We start from the raw sequence: 14,620 nt of genomic DNA on the forward strand, positions 1-14,620 counted from the left end.
GGCTCCCTGTCTGGCTCCTGACCTATTTAGAGTGTTTATATGCTGTTTAGTACGACATGTAGCCTATTTGAAGTGATGCGCTTCTTACAGTCACCTTTTCATGTTGCTTATTAAAATACTTTTCATTCAAATCATATGGTTTGGTTTCAATACTTCAACTGTGATGCTGGGGTCATTGCTGTGGGTGGGGATGCTGGCTGCAGGGTTGCTAGAAGCTGCTCTGGGAACAGTGGCTGTGGTGAGTTTCAGACTAAAAAGGGGCAGCGAGGGTGACGGTCATTCTCATCTGCCCTGAAACTCATTCTCCCAGCATGCTCTTTGCTGGGGTCGAAGGGGCAGCATGGGGGCCACGAGTTTAGAACCTCTGTAGCAGTAGGGGCGGTGCTAAGCTCGCAGGGTCTAGCATAGGGAACTGTCATACTGGGACCAGCAGAATTAATAACAGTAACCCTTGTTGCAGTGGGGTCCTTTATACTATGTGCACCAAAGAGTCCGTTCCATACTCAGATTAAAATGAGGGGTCCTCACAGGGGCCAGCATGATGGGAGGAATCTGCATGGAAACTGTAACCGTGGCAGCTGCATCTCTCTGAGCAGGGGCACTGGGAGCAGCAGTGCTAGGAACAGCTGCACTGGGGAGACTGGGGACATTGGGAGTACTGGTGGCAGCGGTACTAGGAAAAACTACATGTGGACTGGGAGACTGAGACAGTGGCTTACAGCAGCAGACTGTTGATTCTCTGTGTGTGTGTCTGTCTGTGTGTGTGTGTGCGTGCGCACGTGCGTGTTTGTACACCTATTTGTACTTTACTGAGACTTTACAGAGTGCACTGACATTATTTGCTGACCATGGCCAGTTAATGACCTATAAATCATAATCAACATGAAGGATAAGTCAAGGTGTGTATCCTTTGTCTATGATTATGATTATGGTCATTATGAGGATGTAGGATTCATAACTTGCTTATTGTGGGTTTAGTTAGGGAAGTATGAGAACTACCACCCTCCCTTCCATCTTCTCTCCATTCCCTACCTCCCTACTCCATCCTCCATTCCTCCCCCAAGACACAATAACAATCCGGTAGTTAGTTTGGTTTCAACTGCGTTAGCAACATCAGGGAGAGAGGGGGGAGGGAAGAGAGAAAGAGAGAGGGAGAGCGAGAGAGATTGGTCTGTTTGCTGGAAAGAAAACAGTTTAAAGAATCCTTCTGACTCCAAGAGGATTAAAAGCAATGATGCAATTGACAATGTTTTGCCATCCTTGATCTAAAACCATTCGTGAGTACTTATGGAATCTGTTGGATATTTACCTCAAACCTGACTAATTAGGGCATTTTAGGTGATGACAGTTGTCACAACTATTTGAGTTTTTTAAACAAACCTGTTGCCAAGTCTTTAAATACCACATTTGCACTAAGATTGTAATTGTTTTAGATAATATTGATTATATTGCATTTTATCAATTTCAAATGAATTTGTCTAATGCTTTTAGATTACTTTCGCCTACTTTAGAATAAATGAATAATGATATTGTGTATTTTACACATTTCAAAGTATTCTCATATTTTGTTTTCATACTGTAGTGTAGGATATGATGTGTCAGTGTTATGCGTAATTGGATAACTATCGGTTGTTATCCATCCAAGGCAAAGTGAATCAAGACAAGAAACAAGTTATGATGTCTTCTTGAGATCACCGAGTATCAGTCTTTATAAAAGGAAAACCAATATGATTGTATTGCATGCTGCTCTTTTGCAAGGTTTGCCATGGAAACGGTGGAGGACAGTGGCGCAGAGATAGTGACTGTGTGATCTGGTAGGCTAGGGAGACATTTTCAAGCATCGCAAATGTTATTATTTTTCAGAGCTGACATAATGGTGAATCGGAAAACATGGACATATTTTTTCATAGCGGTAAGGGGAGGTAATGTCAAACTTGGTGGTGTTAGTCAGACCAAGTCTTCTCTAGATATGGTGGACCTGGAGCACTAGGGCTTTAAACCCACCTTTACGAAATATAACTCCACAGACTTGTATTAACAAATATATTTATCCAAGTAAAACATGTTGTCATAATCTTGCCGGCTATGCATATATTGCGTTTCTCTTGTCGTTGAAATGACGGTCTGATGCGATTCACTGGAGACACTTTTAGTTAGCCTACTGTGGTTAGGCTATGGCATCATGTCATTAATTCACCTGTAAAGCAATGACAGGGTTTGCCAGTCGTGACATCTCACTGAATCTCTGAAGCAAAAAACACCCTGTCTGCCTGCGTACTCAAGGATCCAGTGCGTTTTGGAGAAAAGTAGGATTACGGATTACCTTCACTGAGACTGGAACTCTTACTTTGGAGCCAATATGTCTCTAAACCGGGTTTACACGGACACGGAGCAGTCTGCAGAGGATTCTGGAGAATGTTCGGCCACAGTCGCGTCGGACAACGGGCACGGGGCAGGTCGTACGCACGAGGTGACCGTGCGCAACTCCGGCTGCTGCGTGTGCCTGCCGCGCATCATGCGCCTCACCTTTGCGCCCGAGTCTCTCGAGCGGCTCTACCAGGTCTACTTCCGACGGCAGCGACAGGAGACTCTTCTGGTGCTGGTGGTGTTTGCAGCGCTTTTCAACTGCTATGTCATCGTCATGTGCGCAGTGGTGTACACGACGGACAAACGTACAATGGTCGTGGTCGCGGCAGTTGGCCTTGCTGCGGATATTGTACTCTACACGCTGTGCCGGCTGCGCAAGCTCCCCGCGGCGCCTGTTGTGAGCGGTGCGATACCATACATACTCTGGCTGATGATAGCCGTGCACGTGCTGTGCTACCTGGGGCTGAACTACCAGCTTTCCCCCCACGCCAGTGACACAGCGGGCTGGCAGGCCTTCTTCAGCTTCTCTTGCTTCCTGACGCTGCCCCTGACCCTGGTCCCTCTCCTGCTGCTCACAGCTCTGTCCTGTGGGATCCACACCCTGGTGCTGGGGATCACCATCGCCCAAAGGCACCAGGACAGCCTGCATGGAACCATACTGCTCAGACAGGTAAAGGAGAGGTGGATGTGGGCAGAGATTGGAATGGGGTGGGTGGAAACAAAGGTGGGCAAAAAGGGAAGGGGTGATGGTATGAGTGAGGGGATAGGTGAGTGCACAGCTAAATCAATGGTGTACATTTAATTAGGAAAGTGATACATTTACACTATTCTCAGTGAACATATGAGTCCCACTGAACTGGTGTTAAAATAACACTTTTGAAAGTGTTAAAGATGTAACTCTATTGCAGTGTTCCACATTCAACTCTTAAAGTGTAACAATGAACTTGATTGTGGTGTTTTCATAACTCTACTGTAGAGTAATATGCAACACCTACAGGGTAAAACATAACACTTGATTTAGAGTAAAATTGACTTACATTGCTTAGTGCTGACGCTGTTACACTTTCTCAGTGTACAAACTTAATACCTGTAGTGTTAGAGTAAATCATTTTGGGGTGTTGTTTTAACACTATATGGTGTATAGCCTAATATTTCCCAGGATGCCTTTTCTTTTTGAGTGAATTGTAGAGTTACTACCCATGACTGTATTTGTTAGTGACAGAGACATGGTTATTGCATTCTTTCATTTCATTTTAAAGGTATGTGGCTTTCACCATCATTATGCCATCAATGACAATACAATACTTATACGATTAAGACTTACATTGATGGCCTAGTTTCATCCTAACACAGTGGTGTTTGGAAACACCTGGTTTACAGGCCACATCAGGCCTGCAAGTCACATTATGCTGGCTTGCAAAGTGATGTGTAATACCTATTGGAATCCAGCCAGTGTTAGGATATCCAACAGTTGGAATTTTTATTCACCCGCAACCTGCATTCAGAATGACTGTCAGGGTTAGGGAAGTTGATAAGAAGACTACCTAAACCATTCAAACTGGAACAATTCAGTAATGGGTGCAATAAATCTAACTAACTGATTGGATTAGTTTAGGAAAATTTATGTTATTTATCTTTGTGTAGCGTAAGATTAATCAATCAAAAACACAGATATTAAAAATAATCCTAAAAAAGAACACTGAGGGTCTTTTACACCACTGAGTGTTAATTTCACTCTTACAACAGGACCCTGAACAGCTTCAACCCCCAAGCCATAAGACTGCTAAATAGTTAAATAGTTAACCAATAGCTACCCGGACTAACTGCATCAAACTATTTTTGACTCATCACATACGCTGCTGTTACTGTTTATTATCTATCCTGTTGCCTAGTCACTTTATCCCTACCTTGTACCCCTGCACATCGACTCGTTACTCATTGTGTATTTATTCCTTGTGTTATTATTTTTCTATTTTTCTATTATTTATTTATTTCTCTGCATTGTTGGGAAGGGCCCGTAAGTAAGCATTTCACTGTTGGCCTACAACTGTTGTTTCCGAAGCATGTGACAAATACAATTTAATTTAATTTTATCTAACTCCTGAATCAACACTAGAAATGTTACACTGAAAAATCAACACTGGACAATTTGCTGTGTGGGAAAGAGGACAGGGGAACACTGGCAGGTGAGATAGGGAATGACACAGGTGAGATGACCTGAAACATCACACACACTCCAAACTCAGCTAATCACCATTAAGTTGCCTTTGTGTGCCAGGTTATGCAAGCCAGCTGTGCAGGGACCTGTGGGACACCCTTCGAGCTGAGTGTAATTTTGGAAGATTGTTGTTGAACCTGCTCACTGTACTCAGTGAGAGTTGTCACTTAGGAACGCAACGCTCCCACTGCACCCCTCACAACCTCAGTCAGTCAGGACTTAGTTTTCAGCAGCATGTTGATATGTTCATCCCTTCCCCCATTTGCCCCTCTCCCCCAGCTCCTGGCTAACTGGGTGTTGTACCTGTGTGTGGTCACCGTGGGCGTGATATCATACTACATGGCCGACAGGAAGTACCGAACGGCCTTCCTGGAGGCGCGCCAGTCCCTGGAGGTCAAACTCACCCTGGAGGAGCAGAGCACCCAGCAGGTAGGTGTGTGTGTGTGTGTGTGTGGGCATCTGCATCCTTGTGTTTGTGTGTATGTGTGTGCCCTGATGCCCGAGTGCCCTGTTACCGGTGTGCTGTCACCTCTAGCTGTTAACAGTGTGCTGTCACCTCTAGCTGTTACCGGTGTGCTGTTACCTCTAGCTGTTAGCAGTGTGCTGTCACCTCTAGTTGTTAGCAGTGTGCTGTCAACTCTAGTTGTTAGCAGTGTGCTGTCACCTCTAGCTGTTACCGGTGTGCTGTTACCTCTAGCTGTTAGCAGTGTGCTGTCACCTCTAGTTGTTAGCAGTGTGCTGTCAACTCTAGTTGTTAGCAGTGTGCTGTCAACTCTAGCTGTTAACAGTGTGCGGTCAACTCTAGCTGTTAGCAGTGTGCTGTCACCTCTAGCTGTTAGCAGTGTGCTGTCAACTCTAGCTGTTAACAGTGTGCTGTCAACTCTAGCTGTTAACAGTGTGCTGTCAACTCTAGCTGTTAACAGTGTGCTGTCAACTCTAGCTGTTAACAGTGTGCTGTCAACTCTAGCTGTTAACAGTGTGCTGTCAACTCTAGCTGTTAACAGTGTGCTGTCAATCTGGCTGTTAGCAGTGTGCTGGATAACCCAGCACTGCTCTAATTACAGTGTGTTGTCTCTGGCTCTGGGCTAATGGGCTAATTAGACAGACTGTTGTTATCTTTACAGTAGAGGCATTGTTAGGGAGGTGCAACAGTTGGATGCTTTAAGTTGGTCACATACATTCTGAGGTATGCAGAGGTGTGGGACCAGGGCTAATGTCTCTTTCCTCTCTCTTTCCATCACTTCCCTCTTTCTTTCTTCTCTTGCCTTTTCCTCTCTCCCTTTTCTCCTTTCCATTCTCTGTCATCTCCCACTTCTCTCTCCTCCATCTCCTGTCCCCTCACACAATCCCCTCTGTCATTACTGTCAAATTAACTGAGTCGACCCTAATTCACTGCAGCTGATGAGCCAATTATTATTGAGTCCTTTCCATCCTCTATCCTCTGTTATGCTTTTCCCTGACTGCTACTATTTGTAGAGCAAACAGTATGGGCCCTGGAGAGAGAGAGAGAGAGAGCGAGACAGAGGGAGAGAGAAAGAGATAAGTTAGAAAGACAGAATTCCCAGAGTGCCAAAGAGGCAGTGTAGGCTTCTGGGAGACGGGTGCATCCAGCCAATCAGAACACATCTGACTGCTTCACATTGCCATGACGACGCAGCCCTGAGAGGATGCTCACAGAAATTATACTCCTGTCTCACACATGCAGTACGCAAAGTGCGCAGGCACACACACGTCTGTCTCTGTCTCTGTGTGTGCAGGAGGAGTTGTTGCTGTCCATCTTGCCCAAACACATAGCAGAAGAGATGCTGGAGGGCATGAAGAAACAGGCTAACCAGAACGAAGTACAGCAGCAGCAGTTCAACACCATGTACATGTACCGCCATGAGAACGTCAGGTTCGACAATGTTAATATAACGTAATGCCAACGTGAAGATGTGCTATTGTTCAGAAATACTCATGACAATAATCTGTACTCCAACACATGGATATTGAGTGAACCTATTAAGCAATTTTGTTTTCTCGGCCTCCCCCTTTCTCTCCCCCTCTCTCTCCCTCTCTTACAGTATCCTATTTGCTGATATAGTGGGTTTTACCCAGCTCTCCTCATTGTGTAGTGCACAGGAGCTGGTCAAGTTGCTCAACGAACTGTTCGCCCGCTTTGACAAGCTAGCTGCTGTGAGTCTCTCTCTATACCAGGGATCATCAACTACAGTGCCTTCGGAAAGTATTCAGACCCCTTGACTTTTTCCACATTTTGTTAGGTTACAACCTTATTCTAAAATTTTATAAATAGTTTTTTCCCCTCATCAATCTACACACAATACCCCATAATGACAAAGAAAAAACAGGGTTTTAGAATTTTTTGCAAATTCATTAAATATAAAAATAAATTACATAAGTATTCAGACCCTTTACTCAGTACTTTGCTGAATCACCTTGGGCAGTGATTACAGCCTCGAGTCTTCTTGGGTATGATGCTACAAGCTAGGCATACCTGTGTTTGGGGAGTTTCTCCCATTATTCTCTGCAGATCCTCTCAAGCTCTGTGAGGTTGGATGGGGAGCATTGCTGCACAGCTATTTTCAAGGCCCCTCCAGAGGTGTTCAATCGGGTTCAAGTCCGGGCTTTGGCTGGGCCACTCAAGGACATTCAGATACTTGTCCCAAAGCCCCTCCTGCGTTGTCTTGGCTGTGTGCTTAGGGTCGTTGTCCTGTTTGAAGGTGAACCTTCGCCCCAGTCTGAGGTCCTGAACGCTCTGGTGCAGGTTTTCATCAAGGATCTCTCAGTACTTTGCTCCGTTCATCTTTCCCTCGATATTGTCTAGTCTTCCAGTCCCTGCCGCTGAAAAACATCCCCACAACTGCTACCACCATGCTTCACCTTAGGGATGGTGCCAGGTTTCCTCCAAACGTGACTCTTGGCATTCAGGCCAAAGAGTTCAATCTTGGTTTCATCAGACCAGAGAATCTTCTTTCTCATGGTCTGAGAGTCTTTAGGTGCCTTTTGGCAAACTCCAAGCGGGCTGTCATGTGCCTTTTACTGAGGAGTGGCTTCCATCTGGCCACTCTACCATAAAGGCCTGATTGGTGGAGTGCTGCAGAGATGGTTGGCCTTCTGGAAGGTTCTCCCATCTCCACAGAGGAACTCTAGAGCTCTGTCAGAGTGACCATCGGGTTCTTGGTCACCTCCCTGACCAAGGCCCCTTCTCCCCCGATTGCTCAGTTTGGCCGGGCGGCCAGCTCTAGGAAGAGTCTTGGTGATGAATGATGAGGCCACTGTGTTCTTGGGGACCTTCAATGCTGCAGACATTTGTTGGTACCCTTCCCCAGATCTGTGCCTCGACACAATCCTGTCTCGGAGCGCTACGAACAATTCCATCGACCTCATGGCTTGGTTTTTGCTCTGACATGCACTGTCAACTGTGGGACCTTATATAGACGGGTGTGTGCCTTTCCAAATCATGTCCAATCAATTGAATATACCACAGGTGGACTCCAATCAAGTTGTAGAAACATCTCAAGGATGATCAATGGAAACAGGATTCATCTGACCTCAATTTTGTGTCTCATAGCAAAGGCTCTGAATACTTATGTAAATAAGGTATTTCTGTTTTTTATTTTTTATTAATTTGCAAAAAAAAAGCCTGTTTTCACTTTGTCATTATGGGGTATTGTGTGTAGATTGCTGAGGATTGTTTTTTATTTGATCAATTTTAGAATAAGGCTTTAACGTAACAAAATGTGGAAAAACTAAAGGGGTCTGAATACTTTCCAAAGGCACTGTAGATTCAGCCACGGTCCAATTTTTTCTTGAGCGGATGGTCGGGGAGCCGGAGCATAATTACAAATAATTTGTAAATTGAAAATTGACCGTAAGAAGTCCAAACAGATTTAATATTTGACTAAACCATAATCAATTCAAATTATTACATTTGTGTACGATCACGTGTCTTCTCTATAGGGAATACTTGGGAACAGATTTCCTAAATTAAAATCACTTGGAGTAGATTTCCTGGTGTTTGTACAGTCTTTTATGTCCAACAATAAAATTATTATAAAAAAGTAATTAATTTTCTTTGCTCAGAAAACTTGGGGGGCCAAATAAAAACACCCACTGGCCAAATTTGGCCTGCGGGCCGCCAGTTGGAGACCCTGCTCTATACCTTGCTTTGTTTCTTCATGGTCGTGTTTCTGTCTCCTTGTGTTGTTCGCTCTCTCACAACAATACGTTATCTTAGGTGTCTTTCACATTCATCCGACTCACCTATGTCTTCTTTAAGGAAACCTCTGCTGTCTTTAAAATACACTGTTTATTTCTCTCACAAACACACACAACTCATAACATACTGACATTCATATCATGTCTGTCATTGTGTCTCTCCTCTCCTCTCTCTACTCTCTCTCTATCTCCACCCTCCCTCCCTCCATACAGCAACACCATCAGCTGCGTATCAAGATCCTGGGAGACTGTTACTACTGTATCTGTGGCCTGCCTGATTACCGTGATGACCACGCAGCCTGCTCCATCATGATGGGCCTGGCCATGGTGGAGGCCATCTCGTAAGCGAGGGGAAGGAGGAGAGGAAGGAAAAGGAGGAGGAAGGGGGGGGGAGAAGAAGGGTAGGATAGGTGGGAGAAGAGGGTGGAAGAGTGAGCTTGAGGGGTGTATAATTTAGAAAAGGATAGCATTTACAAAAACTGAATTGAATTGACCCCTTTTCCTTCCAACCTCAGGTATGTGCGTGAGAAGACTAAGACAGAGGTTGACATGCGTGTGGGGGTGCACACAGGCACTGTGCTGGGAGGGGTGCTGGGACAGAGGAGGTGGCAGTTTGATGTCTGGTCCACTGATGTCACTGTGGCCAACAAGATGGAGTCAGGAGGGATACCTGGGTAAGAAACGTACAGTAAGACCATTGGCCAGGGAGAGGTCACTAGCAATGTCTCTGAGTGTCACTTACGGTGCCAAGAGGTTACATAGGCAGTGTGTGTCTGTGTGTGTGCGTGTTCTCCAGGCGTGTCCACATCTCCCAGAGCACCATGGAGTGTCTGCACGGAGAGTTTGACCTGGAGCCGGGGAACGGAGGGGAGAGGTGTGAGTACCTGCTGGAGAAAGGCATAGATACCTACCTGGTGCTGTTCTCCAAGGAAACCACCCAGGTCAATGGACTCAACGGGGTGGTAAGGGATGACCTCTCTCTGTCTGGCCTGGTTCTGTAAATTAAATGTTTAATATTCCTCTCTCTCAGTCTGACCTGGTTCTGTAAATTAAATGTTTTATATTCCTCTCTCTCTGTCTCTCCCCACTCCTCATTTTTCAGAATGGAAACTCTCCCCAGTTGATTAACACCACAGAGACCAATGGGAGCATCGGTTCGGTCCGGGCCACACCCACAGAGTGCAAACAGGAAGCAAAAACACAAGTACACCTAACCCCTAACTTGATTAGATTTGACTAATTGTATGAATTTCACTACGAGCCTATCCATGAACTCTGACCTGTGTTGCCTAGGTGACGAGCCCTCAGCATCAGATAAAAAAGAAAGTGGATGCCAGGGAGAGTGAACAGGAGCTGAACAGACTACTGCACCTGGAACTGCTAGAGAGAGAGGACGAAGAGACGTAAGAGGAGGAGGAGAAAGGGAAAGAGAGAATAGGATGGGGGGACAAAGCAAAGAGGGAAAAGTATATACTCATCCATATAATCTCTCTTTTTATCTCTCACTCTTTCTATCTCTCTCTCTTTCCATCAGTGCGAGGGAGCGTCGGACCAACCCTGTGTCCCTGCAGTTTGTGGATGGGGAGTTGGAGGGTCGTTACTCTGCAGAGAAGGAAAGACAGAGTGGTGTAGCTTTCTGCTGCAGCTGCCTGGTCCTCTTTTTCACTGCAGGCATGGAGGTCCTCATAGACCCAATGTGAGTTCACACATTATATTCAACACAAAACATTCAATATACTGTACTACAACATATAACATGCAACATACAACTTGCAAAATGTAACATACCACATGCTAAACACATGACCCTGCTAGTATGTGTGGCTCTGTTTGACAGGCTGGTAGTGAACTATGTGACCCTGGCGATTGGAGAGGTGTTGTTGCTCATTCTCACTATCTGCTCCATGGCTGCCGTCTTCCCTCGTGTGAGTCTCCTCCTCTGATGATGATAATGATGGAGGTGGTGATGATGATGGCGGTGATGATGGTGATTATAATCATGTTTGTGTGTGTCTGTGTAAAAGATGTTCTCGAAGAGGCTTGTGTCGTTCTCGATGTGGATCGATCGAACCCGTTGGGCACGGAACACCTGGGCCATGGCAGCCATCTTTGTTTTAACCATGGCCGAGATTGCCGATATGGTGAGCCTATTTTCTCAGCTTGTGTGTGTTCTTACCTTGTAGCTATCATACTCTTCAGTGACTTCTAAACTGCATGTGTTTGAGTACCTATCCGGTTGTGACGAGATGGAGTACAGCTACGACCGGAAGTGATTTTTTGTAGCTGGTTAGGAGAGCATTTTAGCTAACCCTATCCCTAACCCTTTTCCTAACCTTAACCAGCTATGTTAATTGTCCTAACCTGCTGCGTAAGTTCTCCTAACCTGCTACAAAAAATCACTTTCAGTCGCAGCTGTATACCACCAGAGAGGAAGCGGCAAAGCGACAGGTTTCCTTCTCACCAAAATCTGTCCAAAATAAGCCCAATGCGTTTCTATGGGCTTATTTTGGACTTAAGCTTGTCGCCTGCCTTCCCGCCTTTGGGACAACGACTCCCATTGTTAGGGCGGAGACATGAGCATCTCGTCATTATATACAGATTTCTTATACCACCTAGTCAAAACCTACCTATCCCCATAGGGATCCATTACAGAGAGTTAAGTGTCTGTCTCACTGCCTGCTCGCTCATTTGGAAGGCCCCACAGGGACAGCCTGTTCCACACTTTACTGCTTTTTCTGCTAGGCAGGAACAGGGCTCCCAAATGTCAAGAGAGGAAAGATCAGTGGTGCAGAGATGTCTAGTGGAGTGTGGAGCATAGAGAATATGGGGCCACTGTTATTGCAATGTTGGCCAAATTATGCTTGAGTTAAAATATTGCTTTAGTTTGTTTTTGTTTAAATGTTACACTGACGTTTTTGTAACATTATATGTTAACATAGCATTAGGGGAGCTTTAGTGCATGCCATCACTGGAATATTGCCTTAATTTATCGATAGAACATTTCTCTGACGTAACCCCAACCCCTCCTGACATTGTAGCTGAGCTGTGTCCAGCCTCCATTCCTGCTCCTCAACACCAGTGCTGGCCTCAACCCAGAGTTGCTAGGCGACGGGGGTTGCGCAGAAAACCCCAAACACTACAGCTACATGGCGGTGCTTTCGCTTGTTGCGACCACCATGCTGGTGCAGGTGAGCCACCTGGTCAAGCTGGGGCTCATGCTGCTGGTCATCGTGGCAACGGGCGCCGTCAACATCTACAGCTGGAGGGACATCTACGACCTGTATGACTTCATACGATTCACCAGCTACAGGTGAGGAACTATAATCCCTCAAGTGGTGCTAAAAACATGGTAGTTACATTGGCAGGTAAAGTGGAAAGCTGTGGATACTCAATATGTTCTCTCTCCCTCTCTCGTCTTCAGGATGTCTATAGTCCCTTCCAAGTACCTGATGACAGTGATGATCATTATCATGATGATCTGCTTCTACTACTTTGCCAGACATGTGAGTTACCTCCTCCAGAACATTCTCACAATCACACCTCCGATTCAAATTGAGTCAGACCTCAATGAGCATTAGCCTCTAACTCTGAAATAATACAAACTGAGAAAGACTTGATGTTGTTACTGATTCCCCTGACAGCACTAGTCTGTATGAGCTTGCTTAAAACACTCTCTCTCTCTCTTTCTTTCACTCCACCCTCCACTTTTTCCTAGGTGGAGAGGCAGTCACGGAAGCTTTTCCTGTGGAAGATTGAGGTGCATGACCAGAAGGAGAAGGTGTTTGAGATGAGGCGCTGGAATGAAGCGCTGGTCACCAACATGCTGCCTGAACATGTCGCCAAACACTTCCTGGGTTCTAAGAAGAGAGACGAGGTGAGAGAGGGAAGGGGGAATAGAGAGAGGGACGATTAAAATACAAAGAAGGGAGAGAGACTCTCAAAGAAAGGGCATAAAAAGATACAGGAAATTGTAAATGTATGGATGTTTTTCTTACCCATCAATTTTGTTTCTCCTCTGTAGGAGCTGTACAGCCAGTCATATGATGAGATAGGAGTGATGTTTGCCTCCATCCCCAACTTCTCAGACTTCTACACAGAGGAGGGCATCAACAACGGGGGCATAGAGTGTCTGAGGATCCTCAATGAGATCATCTCTGACTTCGACAGTGTGAGTCATCTAAACTGTGTGCGTGTGTGCGTGTGTGTGTGTGTGTGTGTGTGAGTGTGTGTGTGTGTTGTGTGTGAGTCTTTTAGTACAGTAACAGAATAATTAATTTCCTTGCTCTGCCCCTGCCAGCTGTTGGACAGGAATGAGTTCCGCTTCATCACTAAGATTAAGACCATAGGAAGCACCTACATGGCTGCGTCTGGAGTCACACCCGAGAGCAACACCAACGGATACTGCAACCGCCCGGTAACCACAGCAACTGACAACACAGAATACAGCATCAAGCTCAATGCATATCAGCATGACTAATGGTGTTGATGATGATGACGATGATGATTGTGATGATGATCATGATGAAGGCTCTATTGCTCCCCTACAGATAGAGGAACAGTCATTATTAGAACGTTGGCAGCACTTAGCTGACCTGGCAGACTTTGCTCTGGCCATGAAGGTCACTCTCAACAAACTCAACGATCAGTCCTTCAACAACTTCATGCTACGCATCGGTAAGTGTGTGTGTGTGTGTGTGTGTGTGTGTGTGTGTGTGTGTGTGTGTGTGTTTGATTGACATCTCTTCCTCTTAGGTCTGAATAAGGGCTCGGTGTTGGCTGGAGTGATCGGTGCTCGTAAACCTCATTATGACATCTGGGGCAACACAGTCAACGTAGCCAGCAGAATGGAGTCTACTGGGGTGATGGGCAACATCCAGGTAACACACATTCTCACATTTCCTCACCTGTCTACTACCTTCCTCACTTTTCCCCCTCAGTCTTTTCCAATCTTCTCCTCTCTTTTATCTTGATAGACAGTTTTCATTCTACGCCCTATAATGTCCCATTTTTATCTGTCATTACCCTATGATGTGCTGCCCCCAGGTGGTGGAGGACTGCTATGACATCCTAAAGGAGTACGGATTCCGCTTCGTCAGGAGAGGCCCCATCTTTGTCAAGGGGAAGGGGGAGCTACTAACCTTCTTCATGAAAGGGAAAGACAAAACTAGTAGCAATGGCACTGGTCCCACCACTACTACTACCCTTCCTCACCAAGTAGTGGACCATTCCTGATCCTGACCCACACCTGCTGAAACATTTACATTTACATTTACATCATTTAGCAGACGCTCTTATCCAGAGCGACTTACAAATTGGGTCATTCAACTTATGATAGCCAGTGGGACAACCACTTTTTTTTTTTTTTTTTTTATGGGGTGGGAGGGGGGGGGGGGGGGGGTAGAAGGATTACATTATACTATTACAGGTATTCCTTAAAGAGGTAGGGTTTCAAGTGTCTCCGGAAGGTGGTCAGTGACTCCGCTGTCCTGGCGTCGTGGGGGAGCTTGTTCCACTATTGGGGTGCCAGAGCAGCAAATAGCTTTGACTGGGCTGAGCGGGAACTGTGCTTCCGTAGAGGTAGGGGGGCTAGCAGGCCAGAGGTGGATGAACGTAGTGCCCTCGTTTGGGTGTAGGGTCTGATCAGAGCCTGAAGGTAAGGAGGTGCCGTTCCCCTCACAGCTCCGTAGGCAAGCACCATGGTCTTGTAGTAGATGCGAGCCTCAACTGGAAGCCAGTGGAGTGTGCGGAGGAGCGGGGTGACATGAGAGAACTTGGGAAGGTCGAACAACAGACAGGCTGCAGCGTTCTGGATAAGTT

The 14,620-nt window shown here is 45.9% G+C and overlaps 1 protein-coding gene across 1 annotated transcript; it reads left to right on the plus strand.

The window, feature by feature from the left end:
- Positions 1 to 2,359: 2,359 nt before the first annotated feature.
- Positions 2,360 to 14,035, plus strand: LOC311106394 (adenylate cyclase type 3-like; the record flags this gene model as incomplete). The annotated part of the gene is made up of 20 exons (XM_084148728.1): positions 2,360 to 3,037; positions 4,865 to 5,014; positions 6,343 to 6,479; positions 6,649 to 6,760; positions 9,017 to 9,144; positions 9,319 to 9,477; positions 9,600 to 9,765; positions 9,906 to 10,007; positions 10,097 to 10,206; positions 10,338 to 10,499; positions 10,641 to 10,728; positions 10,828 to 10,944; positions 11,842 to 12,113; positions 12,225 to 12,306; positions 12,519 to 12,677; positions 12,825 to 12,971; positions 13,101 to 13,217; positions 13,351 to 13,477; positions 13,556 to 13,680; positions 13,847 to 14,035. 20 exons carry the CDS (start codon positions 2,360 to 2,362, stop codon positions 14,033 to 14,035), a joined length of 3,327 nt encoding a protein of 1,108 aa, XP_084004854.1.
- Positions 14,036 to 14,620: the final 585 nt, after the last annotated feature.

This window comes from Coregonus lavaretus, assembly GCF_964263955.1.
Source record: "Coregonus lavaretus genome assembly, chromosome: 31".
Classification (NCBI taxonomy): Eukaryota; Metazoa; Chordata; class Actinopteri; order Salmoniformes; family Salmonidae; genus Coregonus; species Coregonus lavaretus.